The sequence below is a fragment of the Herpailurus yagouaroundi genome, unplaced genomic scaffold (assembly GCF_014898765.1).
Source record: "Herpailurus yagouaroundi ecotype Mexico unplaced genomic scaffold, PumYag 162, whole genome shotgun sequence".
NCBI lineage: Eukaryota > Metazoa > Chordata > Mammalia > Carnivora > Felidae > Herpailurus > Herpailurus yagouaroundi.
In genome coordinates this window covers 49,071,287-49,089,572 of record NW_024412403.1, presented here as the reverse complement: position 1 = coordinate 49,089,572, position 18,286 = coordinate 49,071,287, and the positions used below count along the sequence as shown (strand labels likewise).

The following is an 18,286-nucleotide window of genomic DNA, read 5'->3' as shown; positions in this document are numbered from 1 at the left end:
AAGATTTGGGGTTTTATTTTTAAGAAAAGGTGAATGGACACAGACACAGAAAACGTATTTGAGAGGAAAAAATAATGCCATAGACCCCCACCTACTTGCTATACAATATAATGAAAAACTAAAGACATCATGGGGGTGCTTGGGTGGCTCAGTCAGTTAAGCGTCTGACTCATGATCTCAGCTCAGGTCATGATCTCACAGTTCATGAGTTCAAGCCCTGCATCGGGCTCTGTGCTGACAGCACGAATCCTGCTTGGGATTGTCTCTCCTCTCTCTCTTCCCCTCCCTGCTTGCTCTCTCTCTCCCTCAAAAGTAAATAAATATTAAAAAAAAAAAAGATGCCATGGGCTTGGTTGGCACACTTATGTCTCTGTTCTTTGTCTTAAAAGTTTCAACATTGTCCCTAACATACTCCTTAAAACAAAATGACAAATATTCTGCCTCTATGAGGACATATAAACTCAAAAACATGCTAAATTCTCCATAAATCTTTTGCATCTTTTGAATCAAATGCAGACTGAGCATTTCATTATATTAAAAAGAGCAGAAAACAAAAAACTAAGGGAAAATATTTTCACCAAATTTAATCATTAAAAGGCTAACAACTATAATAAAAGAAATTCATACAAATTTATGAGGAAAAAACCAATAGCCCAATTGATAAATGGGCAACACAAACAACTAAAAAATGAAGTACCAAAGTAAACAAGTATATAAAAAATGTTTATGGCACTTCAAATGTTGGTGACATTATAAATTAGTGCAAGGTTTTCAAGGCAATATAATAATACATACAAGGAATCTAAACAAATTTCCATAACTTTTGACACATTTATCCTAATGCTTAAAGTTTATATTAAGGAAATAATTAAAAAGAAAGGAAATATATATATATATATATTTTCACATATATCAGTTTATTAATTATGTGTTACAACAATATTAAAAATTGAAATAAGATGGAAATCCAATAGAACTTAATAACTTGTGCTATATTATTCAATCAATTATTGTAAGGACTACATTGCTGGGTAATTTAAATGAAAATCAGGATAAAATTTCATTTACTGTAATTACAGTTATTTAAATTCTGATGTATTCAAGGTGCATAAGAAAACATGGAAAAACAGACATCTTTGATAGGTTAGAGAATTATGAATTTTGCTTTTTTGAAAGATATACTTTGTAAATATCTTCTAAAACTTTCAAAACATATATAGGAAATAGGAAGTCATTTCCTCTCTTAGTAACTGCCTGCCCCCCATGCTTGAATGGAACATAATTTTGGTGTCTCTGGCTTGGACCTCATCTGAGGAGCCAGGTACTGGAGGTCCCAGGGTGACATTAAGGGGGTTCCACTGAGCCAGAGAGCTCCAGTGGATGACAGGTTGGTATGATACAATCAGCATTTTGGCCCACGTTCCCAAACATTTGCACAGAATGCCATGTTCTTTTGAATGAGGCAATGAGCTTGAAAATAATCTCCTTTTGTTGGTAACAGGAAAAAAAAAAGACCTAAGATACATTTCAAAACGGGAAGGGTAAGAGAAAGAGCAATCCAAAACCCCAACAATTAAACAATGAGCTCCGTCCAAACTATCAGTTTAGACCCAGCAAATGAAATCCAAACGTCTGGATAGTTTGCTCCCTAAAGAAACTACATGTGCTACCATAAGCAAAAAGGCTACAGGACACTGTTACCATGCAAAATAAATCAGAAACATGGAAAACTGGCTCCATGTAATATCATGAAAAACAGTACTCTGAGTCTCCCTTTCCTGAAAGTTCCTTTTTCTTTTTAATTTTATTTGTTTGTTTTGAGAGAGAGAGATAGAGAGCAGGTGTGCACGAGCAGGGGAGGGGCAGAGAGAGAGGGAGAGAGAGAAAACCAAGCAGGTTCCACACACTGTCAGCACAGAGCCCAACATGGGGCTCAGTCTCACCAACCATGAGATCATGACCTGAGCCAAAATCGAGAGTGGGGCACTTACCTGACTGAGCCACCCAGGTGCCCTGTGAAATTTTCTTTTCAAGGTAGGTCACCATTTGGCTCCTACAGTCCCTGTACTTGCTCTTCAACTTCCAAAGCACCAACTAATTAATTCTTGCTTTCTTTACCAACTGCATTCAAACTCTGTTCGGACAAGGCTCTAACAGGTTCATTCAGAGTAAGGGAAATGATTGATGAGCCCATCCTCAGTGTAACTGTTCATTCTCCACTCCAGGATATCCTGTCAACCAGGTCATCCCTCATCCTTCTACCGCACAGTAGGTATGGGACTCAGTCTTGCCCAGTACTCCCCGAGTACAAGTGTCTGTGGGCACGTGGCCAAGGAAGGTAAGCCGGTTCTTGGCTCCTTTTCTCTTCCTGCCCCTGCTTTACTCTGGATCATAGGAACCGAGCCCCACAGGTCTCTGGCTCAGCTAGTCTTCACTGACAGGAAGTTGCAGGGCAGGAAAAAGGGGATGCTAAAGGCCAATTTTCAGCCATGTAATCCAATTGGAGGATGGAGTCAAGCACAGAAGGACAAAGATGCAGGAAACAGGGAGAGAAAAAGAATCCTAACACATTCTTTGAACTCCTTGCTTTTGAACTCTAGACCTAAAGTTAGTATCATCAATATTTTGTTCTCTAAACCAGGACACTTGAGAGGAAAAGGGGCTGCTAGTAATACATAAGTCAGGACAACAGGTACAAATTATGACTGACTCAGGCAAAGTAGAGCTTATAGTCACCCCACCTAAAACCAACTCAGTCCTTGGACTTTATAATTAATTGAGTCATAAAATTCTCTTTGACCCTTAACCTACTTTTAGTTGATCTCTACCACTAAACTTCCTGACCACTGCATGAGGTAAAGGTTTAAATCAGTAGAATTATTTACAAGTGGTAGGATTTCAGGGTAGATGGATGAACGTCGATGTCTGCCTAACTTATTCTCCACAATATGTATGTAAAGTTATCCTCTACAATACTTAAGTAAAGTTTGCACATTTTTTGGTACAGCCATTCCAGGAAGATTACATGGAATTTTGTTTGCTATACTCCCAAGAAGACTGAAAAAGTGAAAAGAAAACCAAAATTGCCAACAGAACACACATACTCCACTCTGAGGCTAAATGAGGCTCTTTGGTGATTTTTTTTTTCACTTTAAAGTGGCCCTCACTTAAGGTTTACTTTCATTTGAATATAAATTTGGGGATATAGAATCAGTCACCCACACCTTTCAATTTTCCCAGTGTTCAGCCCCTATCTAGAGATATAACTATAGCAGCACTAAAAATACTCACTTCTGAGAACTGCTTTTCTTCTTTATCCTCTTCCCTTTACTTTTTCCCATTACCCTGTAAGGTCTCAGTTATTCTGCAGATGAGATAGGCTCTCAGCTAGTCTAGGAGTTCAACAGTCATTTAAAACCATTTTTATAAAAAATCACATGTTCTCTAGGGTGTGGTGAGAAGGGTATGTCACAGCTCACATGACATTTGTTAGTCCCTTAGTTCAGTGCACTCATCGCAGTTGCCTAGTTTATGACACAACAGAACACCACAATTCAAAGACTGCATCTCCTAAGTTCAGTGGGAGTGCTCCCCATCCTAGTGGAGGTCATTTTTTTATTCAGGAAGCCTTTCATAATTCAAGTGTTTGAAATTCCAGGAGCAGCTAAATCTTTGAAAAGCTGTAAGTGATGATTGTGACTAACTTCTCATCTTTGGAGTCTCAGTGTCTGTTCATCAATGAAAACATAGATGTATCAAGAACCAGAAGGAAATATACAGAGACTTTAGTAACGAGCTCGTATTTTTGTGTCTCAATGCCCATTCCTTTTCTCTTTTTTATTTTTTTAATGTTTATTTATTTTTGAGACAGAGACAGAGACAGAGTACGAGTGGGGGCAGGGCAGAGAGAGAGAGAGAGAGACAGGGAGACACAGAATCTGAAAGAGGTTCCAGGCTCTGAGCTGTCAGCACAGAGACCAACATGGGGCTTGAACTTGGGAGTGCCAAGATCATGACTTAGGATGAAGTTGGATGCTTAACCAACTGAGCCACCCAGACACCCCTCATTGCCCATTTCTTATACAGCCACTTCCTCTGGTCACATAACATGCTCTCTTTTGAAAAAAACATCCCTTTTCAAAACAGAAAAAAATATCCTTTTCCAGAGATTAAACTGGTACAAAATTATTAAGTAATAAAAGTATAAGAATAAAAGTATAAATTAAAATATTCACAAATCAAAAGTATTCTATATATACAAGCAATTCCATACAGTGTTCATTAGGAGTCATTTTGTTTTTTGTTTTATTTATTTATTTTGAGAGAGAGAGAGAGAGAGAGAGAGCAAGTGGGGGAGGGGCAGAGAGAGAGGGAAAGAGAGAATCCTATGCAGGCTCATGCTGCTAGTGCAGAGTCTGATGTGGGGCTCAAACTCACAAAGCTATGAGATCATGACAGAAACCAGGAGTCAGAAGCTTAACCAACTGAGCTACCTAGGCACCCTTCTTCTCATGTCCTTTTCATTAAATTGTAAAATAATTTGTTTTACCAAAGTTTGTCACATAGACTTTATGATATAAGTAGCAATTATAATCTTAAATTCTCTTGAATACTGGGTAGAATTCTTTACCTCATACAGGTAAGAATCTATTGAATAATAGAAAAACTTCCAAATCTATTATCCCTGATGATAATAACAGGTTTTATCTGATTCTCAGCCTTGAGCAAAGTATGCTGAGGGAGACTTTCTGGGAGGACTGAGTAATAAACAAAAGAAACAGAATAAGCAAAACTTAAAATGAGTTGAATAAAAAGAGGATTACAAAAAGTAATAGTTTTACTGTCTAGATGCTTGGGTTTGCTTGGTCACTTTCAGAGAGTGTAGTTTCTTCTGTAATTACAGATGGTTCCAGCAGCCTAAAGTGTTCATTTAGGGCTGGAAATGACCTGAGCATGTTATACATCCTCACACGCAGCCTCAGTGAGGTCACTGATGGCAGTGACTTCTTTCTCCCAGTGGATAGTGACAGCAACTTCAACACTTTGGAAGCTTCATCCTGGAAGATTTTTGTTCTGACAGTGTAGAGGACAAAAATTTGCAATCCCTGGAGATAGAATAAAAGTTTAATGTTAGATCAGTGTTGAGATAACAGAATCAGGGAAACGATTTATTTTACTCTGCCAGACACCCTTCTCATCATGCTCAACAACTCCCCAACTTGAGTGATTATATCTGCAAGCTGTTGTGCACTTTGTTGAAAAGATGTTCTTCTCATATTTGAAATGCTACATGTAGGCAGGAGAACTGGAAGACTTGAATTCAGGTCCCAGTTTACCACATGTTGGCTGTGTAACCGAGAAGCTCTTTCTCTTCCTGACACCAACTGGGAGTCCTACAATTCAACTGAATTCTGACACTAACAACCCAGAGTTAGTGTCAGATTCCACAGGTTAAGGCTCAGTCCCATGACTGCTTTCACTTCAGATGCTAATAGCAAATATTTGGTCCCCATATTACCCACACTTCTGTCTGACTTGACTACCATGACAGGGGTTCCCATAACCCACCTCCCCACTTCAGGTTTGATAATTTTCTAGAAATACTCACAGAACTCAAGAGAGCTCTTTACTTACTATTACCTGTTTATTATAAAGGATACAACCCAGGAGCAGCCAAATAGAAGAGATCATAGAACAAGGTGTGGAGGGAGGGGCATGGAACTTCCACTTCCATTCTCTGTCCAGGTGTACCACCCTCCCAGTACTTCAATATGTTCACCAACCCAGAAGCTCTCTAAACCCCTTAATTTAGGGCTTATTATGGAGGTTCCATTACACAGGTCTGGTAATTCAATCATTAGCCATTGGTGACCAACTCAATCTCCTGCCCTTCTACCTTTCCTGGAGGTTGAGGGGTGGGGCTGAAAGTTCCAAGCTTCAAATCAAGGTTTGGTCTTTCTGGCAATAAGCCTCCAGCCTAAAGCTTTCTAGGGACCCTGACCACCAGTCATTCATTAGCACACAAAAGAAACTCATATCACTCCAAAGATTCCAAGGATTTTAGGAACTGTGTGTCAGGAACTGAGGACAAAGACCAAATATTTTATGTTTGAGTGTACCAGAGTAATTTCGTTCTTTTCCTAACCTGTTTGGTTTTTTATTTCTGAAGGAGGTAGATTGACTATGGGTTACCTAATTCTTCCAGTTCTAAAAAAAAAAAAAAATTTAAGCACTTCTATTCATTGCTTTTCTGTCCTTTACACATAAAGATCAGATGTGCATGAGAAATTTGTCCATAAAAGACTGAGTACTATTTTCTGTACATTTTTAAAATAAAACTACCACTTCATGAAGTCCTATTGGTATCAGATACTGCTTTTCCTTTAATCCTCATTATCTAATCCTAACACCAACCCTATGAAATGAGCCTTACTCTCCTTACTATCCTCATGTTAAGTGAGAAAACTATAGGTCAGATAAACTAAGTAACTTGCCTAACATTACCCAACCACTAGTCAGTAGAGTCTGGAGTTGAACTCAACTCCATTTGGTTCCAAAATTCTTCTATCCAATATACTACTCAACCTCTTGCTAGTAACTACAATAGAAAGATATTATAAAGTATATGATAGCATCTAAGAGTCCCGTGTTAGTTTCTCATTAATATCCTTTGTGGAAATAACAGTTTAAATAATATCTATAGTTGAGTAATAGTGTTGTGCCAATGTTCACTTTTTGATTTTGACAACGTACCAGGGTTATATAAGATATCACTAGTGGGGCGCCTGGGTGGCGCAGTCGGTTAAGCGTCCGACTTCAGCCAGGTCACGATCTCGCGGTCCGTGAGTTCGAGCCCCGCGTCAGGCTCTGGGCTGATGGCTCGGAGCCTGTTTCCGATTCTGTGTCTCCCTCTCTCTCTGCCCCTCCCCCGTTCATGCTCTGTCTCTCTCTGTCCCAAAAATAAATAAATGTTGAAAAGAAAAATTAAAAAAAAAAAAAAGATATCACTAGTGAAAGCTGGGAAAAGAGTACGTGGGAACGCTATACTATTTTGCAACTTCTTGTTTTACACTATTTCAAAATTAAAAGTTATTTTTAAAAATCCATCATGTCTCCAGATTGGCATCTCTAGAGCCCAAACCTTATTAGGATTTATTTCTAGAATCATATCCTGTGAATACTGTGGTAGGAGACTTCTGGTACTGTGGTAAGATAACCCAAAGACTCTGAGAGGTTAACTAATAAAATCAATACATATCGGCAAGAGACAGACCAGTTCTCTGGCCAAAAGCAGGAAGGTTAACTTGATTGTTATCCAACAGGTGGTACCTACTTATCTGGGCCAGGCCTTGATGACACAAGGAAGTATGCATAGGGACACAGGTTTCAGAAGAACAAAAGTGTTCACTGACCATCCTGATTGTTCAAGGAAGAGAGATTTATTTTGAAGACATGAGAAAACTGGTCCTCTTTGTGGAGTACACTATTTCATCTTTAAATTCTAAGGTAAAGACAAGACTGGATAGAATCGCTTGTTATGCAACAATGAGGAAAAGATCTAGACCATGGAAAAGTCATAAAGACACCATCCTATGAAACTCTGTCTGAGTAGCATCCCAATATTTCTATACTCCCAAAATCCCGAAGGTGTTATTGAAAAAGACAAAATGCATGGACCAAACTAATTCTCACTAGCACAAAGATCAAATTGTGTTTTTTAAGTAATATTTATAGCACATAGTAAATGTCCATTAGAATTATAGCATTCTAAATCTAGAGGGAGGCTTACATATAAACAACTCACTTTAGTGTACATAAAAGTCAAACCCTTGTTTAAAGTGAAGATTTCTAGTTCTTACCTTGTAGATTCTGATTGACTAGGTAAGGGATGAGGCCCAGGAATAAGCATTTTAACATACTATGTAAATTCTGACCTAAGCAATATTCAGACACACTTTGAAAAACATAGTATCAATTTTAACACCCTCCTCCATTTTACATTTTACATATGTCACTCAGAAAGGTTGTATGATTTTCCTAAAATCATATGAATCATTAATGGTAAAGCTGGAAGATAGCCTGACTCTCCTTTAAGCTCAGTGCTCTTGCCATAAGGCCACCCTCAATTTTACTAGACATTATTAACATTTTGTAATGAGCCTCTAGTTGTAATGTGCCATTCATATCACAGAGAAGAGAATATCCTTGACTATACCTTCTTTCTGGTACTTTTCTAAATTCCTCATCACTCTAGGCAACAAGCTCATGAGGCAATTGGTAATCCAGACCGACTAAGTTTATCCTATTTATTTCCCTTGAGGAATTTCCACTGGGTGTTGACAACAGTGAAAAACTACCTTATATCCATTTAGATTTAGTGGCAGGCACACATCCAGTGTTTGAGGCACTAATAAAAAGGCACTCTAGAGGGCTACCAGATAGAGGGTGAGGTGCTTACAAACATTAAACATGGTGGTAGCAATTTAAACATCCAAGCAGCTCTCACACTGCATTATACAGACTTTATCATTTGTGGTCCAGGCAAGTTTATCTAATACTTTTCCAATAGTTTCCATTTTGTATCAAAGACTTGCCTCCTCAGCGATATTTGACCAGGGCCAGAAACAACCAACATGATGGCAACTTCACACAGTGGTTACTACTTTCGGTGATGAGACAATCATCAAACACTGCAGTGTCTTCACAAAATATTAGACAAGTATAGCCCATACTGATATTAAGCAAGATGTTACCTACTATGAAAGATACACAAGCATGTTTCTTGCATGAGAGAACTGAAAACCAATTAAGGAGATGAAACTTGTATACATAAAAAGTTCATTTCTGAGTACAAGAAGAAAGAGGACAAATGAACTTACAAAACTACAATAATTCTATTTAATTTGATAAATTATATATTTTTATTTATTTAATAAATTAGTAAAGCTAGAATTAAAGTCATCACTTTACGAGTTTAAAGCCTATAAGCAAATAATTTATGTGGATTATACCAATGTCAATTTCTTGGGTTTGATGTATTATAGTTGTATAAGATGTTGTCATTGGCATAGCTGGATGAAGGGTACATAGGAACTCTCTGTATGATTTTTGTAACTTCCTAGGGGTCCAAAATTTTTTTTTTCAATTTTAAGGAATTGCATAAGAATGGGAAGAACCAAAAAGAAGAAGGAAAAGAAAGAATTTTAACCTTTTTGCACAACATAAAATTTTAGTAAGTCTACAGAATTTCAAATAAAAAAAAAGATTACTGCCAAGAATTAAATGCCAAGCTAATTTGTGGTTCATGTGTCACGGTACCTAAAGAAAAAGTATCAGTTAGCAAAGTCCTCATTAATATTTACTAACTACCTGGGGCACCTGGGTGGCTCAGTTGGTTGAGCGTCCAGCTTCGGCTCAGGTCATGATCTGGTGGTTCGTGAGTTCGAGCCCCACATCAGGCTTTGTGCTGACAGCTCAGAGCCTGAAGCCTGCTTCAGATTCTGTGTCTCCCTCTCTCTCTGCCCCTCTCCTGCTCATGCTGTGTCTCTCTCTCTCTCAATAATAAAATAAACATTAAAAAAATATATTTACTAACTACCCATTAAACAGTTATTCAAAAATATAATACTATTAATGAGATATTCATAAAGATTTAAAAGTTAAATATTAGGACATTCCAATATAAAATGACTAGCAAAAGGCATTGAAACTATGTAAGTATAAGAAAATGTAGTTGAGTATGTCAACTATACCTCAATAAAAAATAATTTTAAAGAAAAGAAAATACAGTTGAGATCATTATCAAATATGATCCAAGCATTGTAAATAGCTCATGAAAGAAAATAATGTAGACGCTATAATTTAACAACAATAATTGCGGAGTAAATTTTAAATTGTACCAATAAAACCATGAGACAGGAAGCAGCTACACTGTATTAATGTTATTACCTTAAAAGGAAGAAATCAATACATATTGTTTTATTCTGCAAATTGAAAATTATATCTTACAAAATTGCAATGTTTAATAAACAAAGATAACAATTAACAGAGGGAAAATATTCTAATAATTAGAGATTAAGTAAAAGAATACATAATTTATATAGCACAGTAAATATAAAACATAGGAAGAAATGGATAGATGTGAAAAAAGAAAATAAGACAGAATAAAATCAAACATATTAGTTTTGATGGCTAACAACATTTAGCTAAATAGGTAAAAGACTAACTTTTTTAATAAAATGGAAAAACAATGAGAAAATTATTTTAAAAAACACAAATCTAAATATATGGGATCTATAAAATTTTTAAATCTTTATTTTTGAGTGAGAGAGAGCACATGCAAGCGGGAAAAGACAGAGAGAGAGGGAGACACAGAATCTGAAGCAGGTTGCAGGCTCTAAGCTGTCTTCACAGGGCCCGATGAAATCCACAAACCGTGAGATCATGACCTGAACTGAAGTCGGATGGACGCTTACCCGACTGAGACACCCAGGTGTCCCTAAATATATGGAACTTAAAATGAGGTAAGTCAAAACCAAAGTGACATAGAAAGCTTAAAGATTAAAACTATAAGTAGATAAGATCAAATAAAAACAAATTAGAAGTTGCTACATTAATACATAGAAAATCATACTTCAAGACAAAATGGGACCGAGAGTGCCTTGTTATATCAATGAAAGATATAATGCACCAGAAATATACAACATCCATAAATTTCTAGGAACATGAAATACAGCATTAAATTGTATAAATACAAATAGCAAGATTTCATATACAGAGGGAAAAGTCCTGGTAGTATTTTTTATCAGAGTAAAAGTCATTGTTCACTATGAAAGAAGGCATACAGTTAAGACGCACAGAGAGAAATTCTGATTTCAAGATAAGTCTTTCAGGGGTGCCTGGGTGGCTCAGTTGGTTAAGCATCCAACTCTTGATTTCAGCTCAGGTCATGATCTCATGGGTCATGAGTTCGAGCCCTGCACCAGGCTCTGCACTGACAGTGCACAGCCTGCTTGGGATTCCTTGTCTCCCGCTCTCTGTCCCTCTCCTGCTTGCTCTCTATCTCTCTGTCTCTCTCAAAACAAATAAACATTAAAAAAATTTTTAAGATAGGTCTTTCAGTAATGCATACTTGTTTTATCTTAGAGTTGGACATTCTTCATGCATACACACAAACAAAAATCCTCTAAGGTCAAGCAGAATTATCTTCATTTTTAATCTAACATTTTTGTTCATTTATGTCACTATTTTTATCATGATAAAAATCAAAAGATCACCATAATCCTTCTTACAGTAGATTCTCCCAAAATACTAATAGAATGGCTTTCAAAAAAGAAAAAGAATATAAATCTTCATCTCCGATTTTAATACAAAATATAAATGCAATGTTTTTTAAAAGATTTATAATTAAATATATACTTGAGATAAGACTCAAGGAATAAAAGCACCTTTAGTCTTATGTATAATTATGTCACAAAAACAACTTCATAAGGTTCTTCTTTTATTACATCAACCCTCATGAAGATAAAAACTACAAACTCTGAACAAAATATTTTTTAAAACCTACCTGAAGACACTGAAGGACAAATAAAAGCAGTTTGAAACTGGAAGGAGAATCTACATTTAAGAAAAAAGGAACTATCACTGGGTAGGATTCCTGTTATGTGTGGTTTTTTAATATCTTTCTGCCAGAAAGCACACTCTGATCAGCCCCACACAGGATGACTAAATGAGGGGTTAAAATAGGCAGTTTTATTAGGTTGAAGAATTGGAGGACAGGATTTAGGGCAACTACAACATCTGAAAAATAAGGAAGAATATTCAGAATATCCAGGAGGAAACAGAGAAGGGGAGCTCCAGATTCTGTTTATAAATTCTACCCAAATCTCTAATTACCTATAAACTGTAAATGCATAGAGTAAACACTAAGAAGTCTGTCTATGGCTAAAAAAGACTACATAGACATTTCAGCTGTTGTCCACCCTAGGAGAGATAGTTTTCAGTTTTAGTCCAGCTAAGCTAATTATATGCTAAGTCCATTCTTGGTAGGAATAAAACAGAATGCAAAGTTGCTGCAGTGTATTATTTAAAATGTCCAGGAAACAACCAAAATTACTAGACATATAAAGAAACAGGAAAACAAGGCTCATAGTAAACAAAAAGATAATCAGTAGAGATTGACTAAAATGACCCAGATGTTAGAGTTAGCAAAGATTTTAAAGTGTTATGACAATACACATAAAGTTGTAAAAGAAAATGTACTGAATTATGAGCCAAAAATTAAGAAAATCATCAAACTAAAACCTATTAAAAATTATAAGATAAAAATTCTGAAATGAAAAAAATACAGTACCTGAAATAAAAATCACTAGAGTTAACAGAAGACTGGAAATGATTAAAGATAAAATCAATGTCCTTGAAGATGGATCACTAAGATAATCCTATCTGATGAACAGCAAGAATAAAGAATGATAAAGAATAAACAGCTCAGGAACCTGTGGAACAATATCAGATGGTCTAACATATATGATTAAACTCCCAAAAAAGAGAAAAGTAAAATAACAGGGTAGAAAAAGTATTTGAAAAAATAAAGTTCAAAAATTCCTCAAGTTTGGTGAAAGATCTAAATAAACAGATTCTAGGAACTCAGCAATCCCAAGCAGAATGAATGCAAAGAAAATAATAGCTGGGCATATCCTAGTGAAAATGCTGAAAATCAAAGATAAAGAGAATCCTGAAAGCAACCAGAGGAAAATAAAGCATTACATAGATGGGGAGGGGGCGGGAATATGAAACACTGAGTGTGTCCCATTAGAAACTAGAGCAGGTTTGTGAAATGACTTCTTCATAATACTTCATAAAAGTAAAAAAAATTTTCAACCCATAATTCCATATTCAATGATAGTATCCTTCAAAAATGAAGGCAAACAGAAGAATAAAACACTTAAAATGGCAACAGAAAACAAATGGCAAAATGGTACATATAAATTCACCCATATTAATAATTACATCAGCTCTAAATAGACTAAATGTTACTTAAAAGACAGAGATTGTCAGGATGAACAAAAGGGTAATACCTGCCTATTTGCTATCTACAAGATACATACTTTTAATGTAAAAGCAGATAGGTTGAAAGTGAATATATTAAAAAAACATATACCCCATTAATCCAATATATACAAGAAGGCTGAATATCAGATAAAGTAGATGTCACAACAAAAAGTACTTTCAGAGTTATAGATGGACATTTCCAAAGGATAGTCGATTCCCTCAGAAGACATCACAATAATAAATGTATATGCATCTAATAGCAGAACTTTAAAATATGTGAAGCATATTGACAGAATTAAAGGCAAAATAGACAAATCCACAATCAAAGTTAGAGATTTTAATGCACCTCTTTCAGCAATTGAGAAAAACAGGAAAAAATATTGGTAAGGATAGAAAATCTGTACAATACTAAAAATCATCTTAACCCTACTGACATTTTTAGAACACTACACCCAACTACACAATGCACATTCCTTTCAAGGGTAAATGTTTTATCAAGATATAGCAATTCATGTCCATAAAACCATCATCAATAAATTTAAAAGAAATGAAGTAAAAAATTCACACAGAACTTACCAAGACTGAATAATGAAATAACAGAAAAACTAAATAGACCAATAGCAAGCAAGAATATTGAATAAGTAATCAAAAGCTTCCTAATAAAGAAAAGTCCAGGACCTGATTACCTCACAGATGAATTCCACCACACATTTAAAAAATAATTAATATTAATTCCTCTTAAACTCTTCCAAATAGCTGAAGAGGATAGAATACCTCCAAACTCATTTAACAAGGTCAACATTACCCTGATACTAAGCCAGACAAGGACACTGCTGGAAAGAAAATTGCAGGCCAATATCCTTGATGAACACAGATGCCAAAATCCTCAACAACTATGGGAGGTGATAGATGTTTTAATTATTTTGATCTTGGCAATCATTCAATAATGTATATCTATATCAAATCATGTTATACACTTTAAATATATACAATTATAAAAATGAACTATTGGGACCTATTCAAGATAAAAAGCTTCTGCACTGCAAAGGAAACAATCAGCAAAACTAAAAGGTAACCCACATAATGGGAAAAGATATTTGCAAATGACATACCAGATAAAGAGTTAGTATCCAAAATCTATAAAGAACTTACCAAACTCAACACCCAAAAAACAAATAATCCAGTGAAGAAATGGGCAGAAGACATGAATAGACACTTTTCCAAAGAACACATCCAGATGGCCAACAGACACATGAAAAGATGCTCAATATCACTCATCATCAGGGAAATACAATCAAAACCACACTGAGATACCACCTCACACCGGTCAGAGTTGCTAAAATTAACAACTCAGGAAACAACAGCAAAGATATGGAGAAAAGGGACCCTCTTGCAATGTTGGTGGGAATGCATACTGGTGTAGCCACTCTGGAAAACAGTGTGGAGGTTCCTCAAAAAATTAAAAATAGAACTACCCTACAACCCAGCAATAGCACTACTAGAAATTTATCCAAAAGATATTGGAGTGCTGATTCATATGGGCACATGTACCTAATGTTTATAGCAGCACTTTCAACAATAGCCAAATTAAGGAAAGAGCCTAAATGTCCATCAACTGATGAATGGATAAAGAAGATGTGATTTATATATACAATGGAATACTACTTGGCAATGAAATCATGCTATTTGCAGCATCATGGATGGAACTGGAAGGTATCATGCTGAGTGAAATAAGCCAGTCAGAGAAAGAGAGATATCATATGTTTTCACTCATATGTGAATCTCGAGAAACTTAACAGAAGACCATGGGGAAAGGGAAGGTGAAAAAAAAATAGTTACAGAGAAGGAAGGGGGCAAACCATAAGACACTCTTAAATACAGAGAACAATCTGAGAGTTGATGAGGGAGTGAGGGAAAGGGGAAAATGGGTGATGGGCACTGAGGAGGGCACTTGTTGGGATGAGCACTAGGTGTTGTATGTAAGCAATGAACCACAGGAAAATACCCCCCAAAACCAACAGCACACTGTATACACTGTATGTTAGCTAACTTGACAATAAATTATATTTAAAATAAATAAATAAATAAATAAATAAATAAATAAATAAATAAATGCAATTATATCTGTCAATTATTCCCAATTATTCCACAATAAAGGTTTTTTTTTTAAGATAAGACACATAATCTTATAAAATTGTTAGAAAACAGAGAGAAAGAAAAAATTTAGCCAATCCCACAGGGATCTAAGCTCCAGCAATAACTGTAACATTGTCCTTGTCAACCATGGTGAGGAGCTGTCATGAACCTATTGCATGGGAGACAGGAATCAGAAGTGTTTGCCAAGCCAATTGCTGTACAAAATTTCTTCTTCTTAGAGAAGAGAAAATAACGTGGTCCAACCCTACTATAATTATATTCTATAAACTCCATTCAGGAAAGGACACAGTAGGTAGGTCATAAAGAGATTTCTTTCCTCTTCCTTCAAAATGTACTAAAAATAGAGTCTCCTAAAATGTAATAAACAATAACCTTCAGGGGTTTCAAAAGAAGAAAACTTCAGTTTAGTCCAGGGTGATGTCGTCTCCACAACTGCATGGTGTGCTACTTTCAGACTAACCCACACCATACCTGAGTAGTGTTGAAAAGGCAGAACATGTAGCTGAAGACAGTCCTGATGACATCATTATCAATTAGCATAAGGTATGCCAGAATCCAGGTAATTCCAAAAACAACTGCAATTGATAACATACTAAGAATCTTCTTTAGGGATGAAACCTTTTTTGTGCTAGGTAAGAGAAAGCAAGAAAGAAAATATGAGATTTTTACTTACTAATATAATTTTATTTATTAATATCATGGTTACCCTCTAATTGAGAATACATATTCAGCTGTCCATACACACTATTTAACGATATTATGCATTAGGTGGAAAAAGCATATTAGACCTATGTCCAGATAAAATATGATTTAGCAAGCTTTATTTGTAAAGAATGTGATACCTGCTTAAAAGCTCAGGCGTAAACAGTCCCTTAAATACTACTGCAGTCACACACAGTACTACTGTGTGTGAAATTTCACACACGAAAATATCAATGTTTTCTTTGTAAAGGAATTTTATTTTGGTAATTTGTGGATCAGCCAGTAAGCAATCCTTTTCTGAACATCTGGGACTTTTCCATGATGCAGGTTGATATGGGAATGACAGGTTATTACAATGTAGAAATGTAGGAATCTGGGCTCAGCCATATGACTTACTAGTGGGATGTTAGCAATTGTTCCACAAGCAGAAGCTTGAATGCATTTTGCTCAGTAGAGCCGGCCTTTTTTTATTGCTCTTTGGAATCCTAACTTCACTATGTCAAGAAGCATAGACTGGCCTAATTGATGATGAGAGACCACATGGAGCAAAGCTTAGTTTTCCCAGCTGAGCAGCTCTCACTCAAAACCAACCAACCAAACACCATCAGGCATAAAAATAAGTCATCTTAGACCATCCATCCATATTCAAGCCATCCAAGACCAGAAAAACCGCCTGATCAACATTCAAATTTATGAAAAATAGTAAATATTTGTCACTCTAAGCCACTAAGTTTGGGGTGGTTTGTTATGCAGCAAAAGCTAACGGATACAATGAAAGATAGTTTGTTAAGCAATTAAACTGTGACCTGATTTTCACTGTAACTAAGCCAACTTAAGAACAATAATCTACCAGTCAAAATTAGAGATACACATTTGTTGCTGTCCATGGCCAAAATGATACCGTTTTGTACAAAGCAAATATAACTAATATGCAATTAGACTAAGAAGATTTTACCAAGATTTTTCTTCATTACCAGTAAAATAAAGATTTGAAAGATTATCAGTGATAGTCTTTTCCCCCCACATTTCCTCTCAATGTGGACTATCATTCATATAGGAAAGATGATACTTACTCTTGATCAATAAAGCACATATTTAAGATGATATTCCCACTAATGACAGTTTTCACCCATATGTGCATACCAAATGGATCCATTCAGTGACCAACAAAACTCACAGATGTGCTTATAGTAAATGTACTGGTGATAAACACAGTCTTGTAAAATTAAACCTGCTGGGTTCATGGCTTCATTAGCACTGTGTTCTAACCAATCTACATTGTTGGGAGGTGGGGATGGACAGTATATTTGTTTAACAGTTTCTGTTATTTGTCTCTCCAACTGAAAGCTGTTTTGTTTACCAGGGATGACAATGAAAAAGCTTATTGGAGTCAGAAAGGTTATAGAAAGGAGAGAATCAGTATACATGGGAATTGATAATCCAGAGAATCCAGGGAGCATATGTCCCCCCCTGCAGTAAATGTGGACCCAATGTTTCCAGATGCTCCAATATTTTCAAGAGAAAATACAATTTTTAAGTTAAATCTCCCAATTTTATATGTTTTAAATGAATTTTAAAAACAAAGCCATACTCAGATTCAAGAAACACATGTAAAATATAGCCTGTAGCTCTAGTTACCAGCATCTCCTCACAATCTTCCAACTTCTTTAATTATCCAAATCTTATTTCTTGAATATTTGAGACTGGGAGAGAAAAATTTTTTTTCTTGAAGTCTTTGGGTTTAGTTTTTAGCTGGGCTCATATAGCACAAAAGTGTGTTATGTAATACATTGTTGGAAGATTTACTTTCTGAGACAAAGTTTAAAAGGAAATCTGCCTTGCAAACCACGTATCCTTGCCATTGTACCAGAATCTGAAAACTCTTTGGGGAACTGTGGGCATATTAAAGTGCTGTATTATGTATCAGATGAGTCATGCCTGAAGTTTCCCATAATTGGTAATCTTACCTTGTCAGATTGCGATTATTCTTCCATATCACTTTGACTATGATGATAATAAATATAACAATATTGTTGATGAGGATAATAGTCACAGGTAAGACGAATGACCATAAAAATGGACTAGTTATAAGATCTTTTTTATCTGGAACTGCCAGCCAGCAGCTATGGAGAGAAAAAAATAATTTTAGTAGACTACAAAAGCTATACATACTGGTTCTCTATGTTATTAACGTTACTGACATTCATTTTACTGAAAGAACTGCTAAAAGCCAATATTGCTTCGCATTCCATATATTTGAAATGACTTTCAAGAATTCAACCACTAGAAAAAAAAATGAAACGGATTAGTTCTGCTGTATTTCTTGATGTATGGGCTAGTGGAAAGAAAATGGCTTTTCAGTCAGGTAGACCAAATT

General features: G+C 35.8%; 1 protein-coding gene across 1 annotated transcript in view; it reads right to left on the bottom strand.

The window, feature by feature from the left end:
• Positions 1-4,415: 4,415 nt before the first annotated feature.
• ADGRG7 (adhesion G protein-coupled receptor G7) overlaps positions 4,416-18,286 on the bottom strand; it is a 72,254-nt gene continuing 58,383 nt past the window's right edge. Inside the window, exons 14-16 of the mRNA XM_040484321.1 lie at positions 17,877-18,032; positions 15,679-15,835; positions 4,416-5,105 (exon numbers count right to left, since the gene is read on the bottom strand). Coding sequence (XP_040340255.1) covers positions 4,845-5,105; positions 15,679-15,835; positions 17,877-18,032 — 574 coding nt within the window. The 3' untranslated portion in view covers positions 4,416-4,844. The remainder of the gene's footprint in view (positions 5,106-15,678; positions 15,836-17,876; positions 18,033-18,286) is intronic.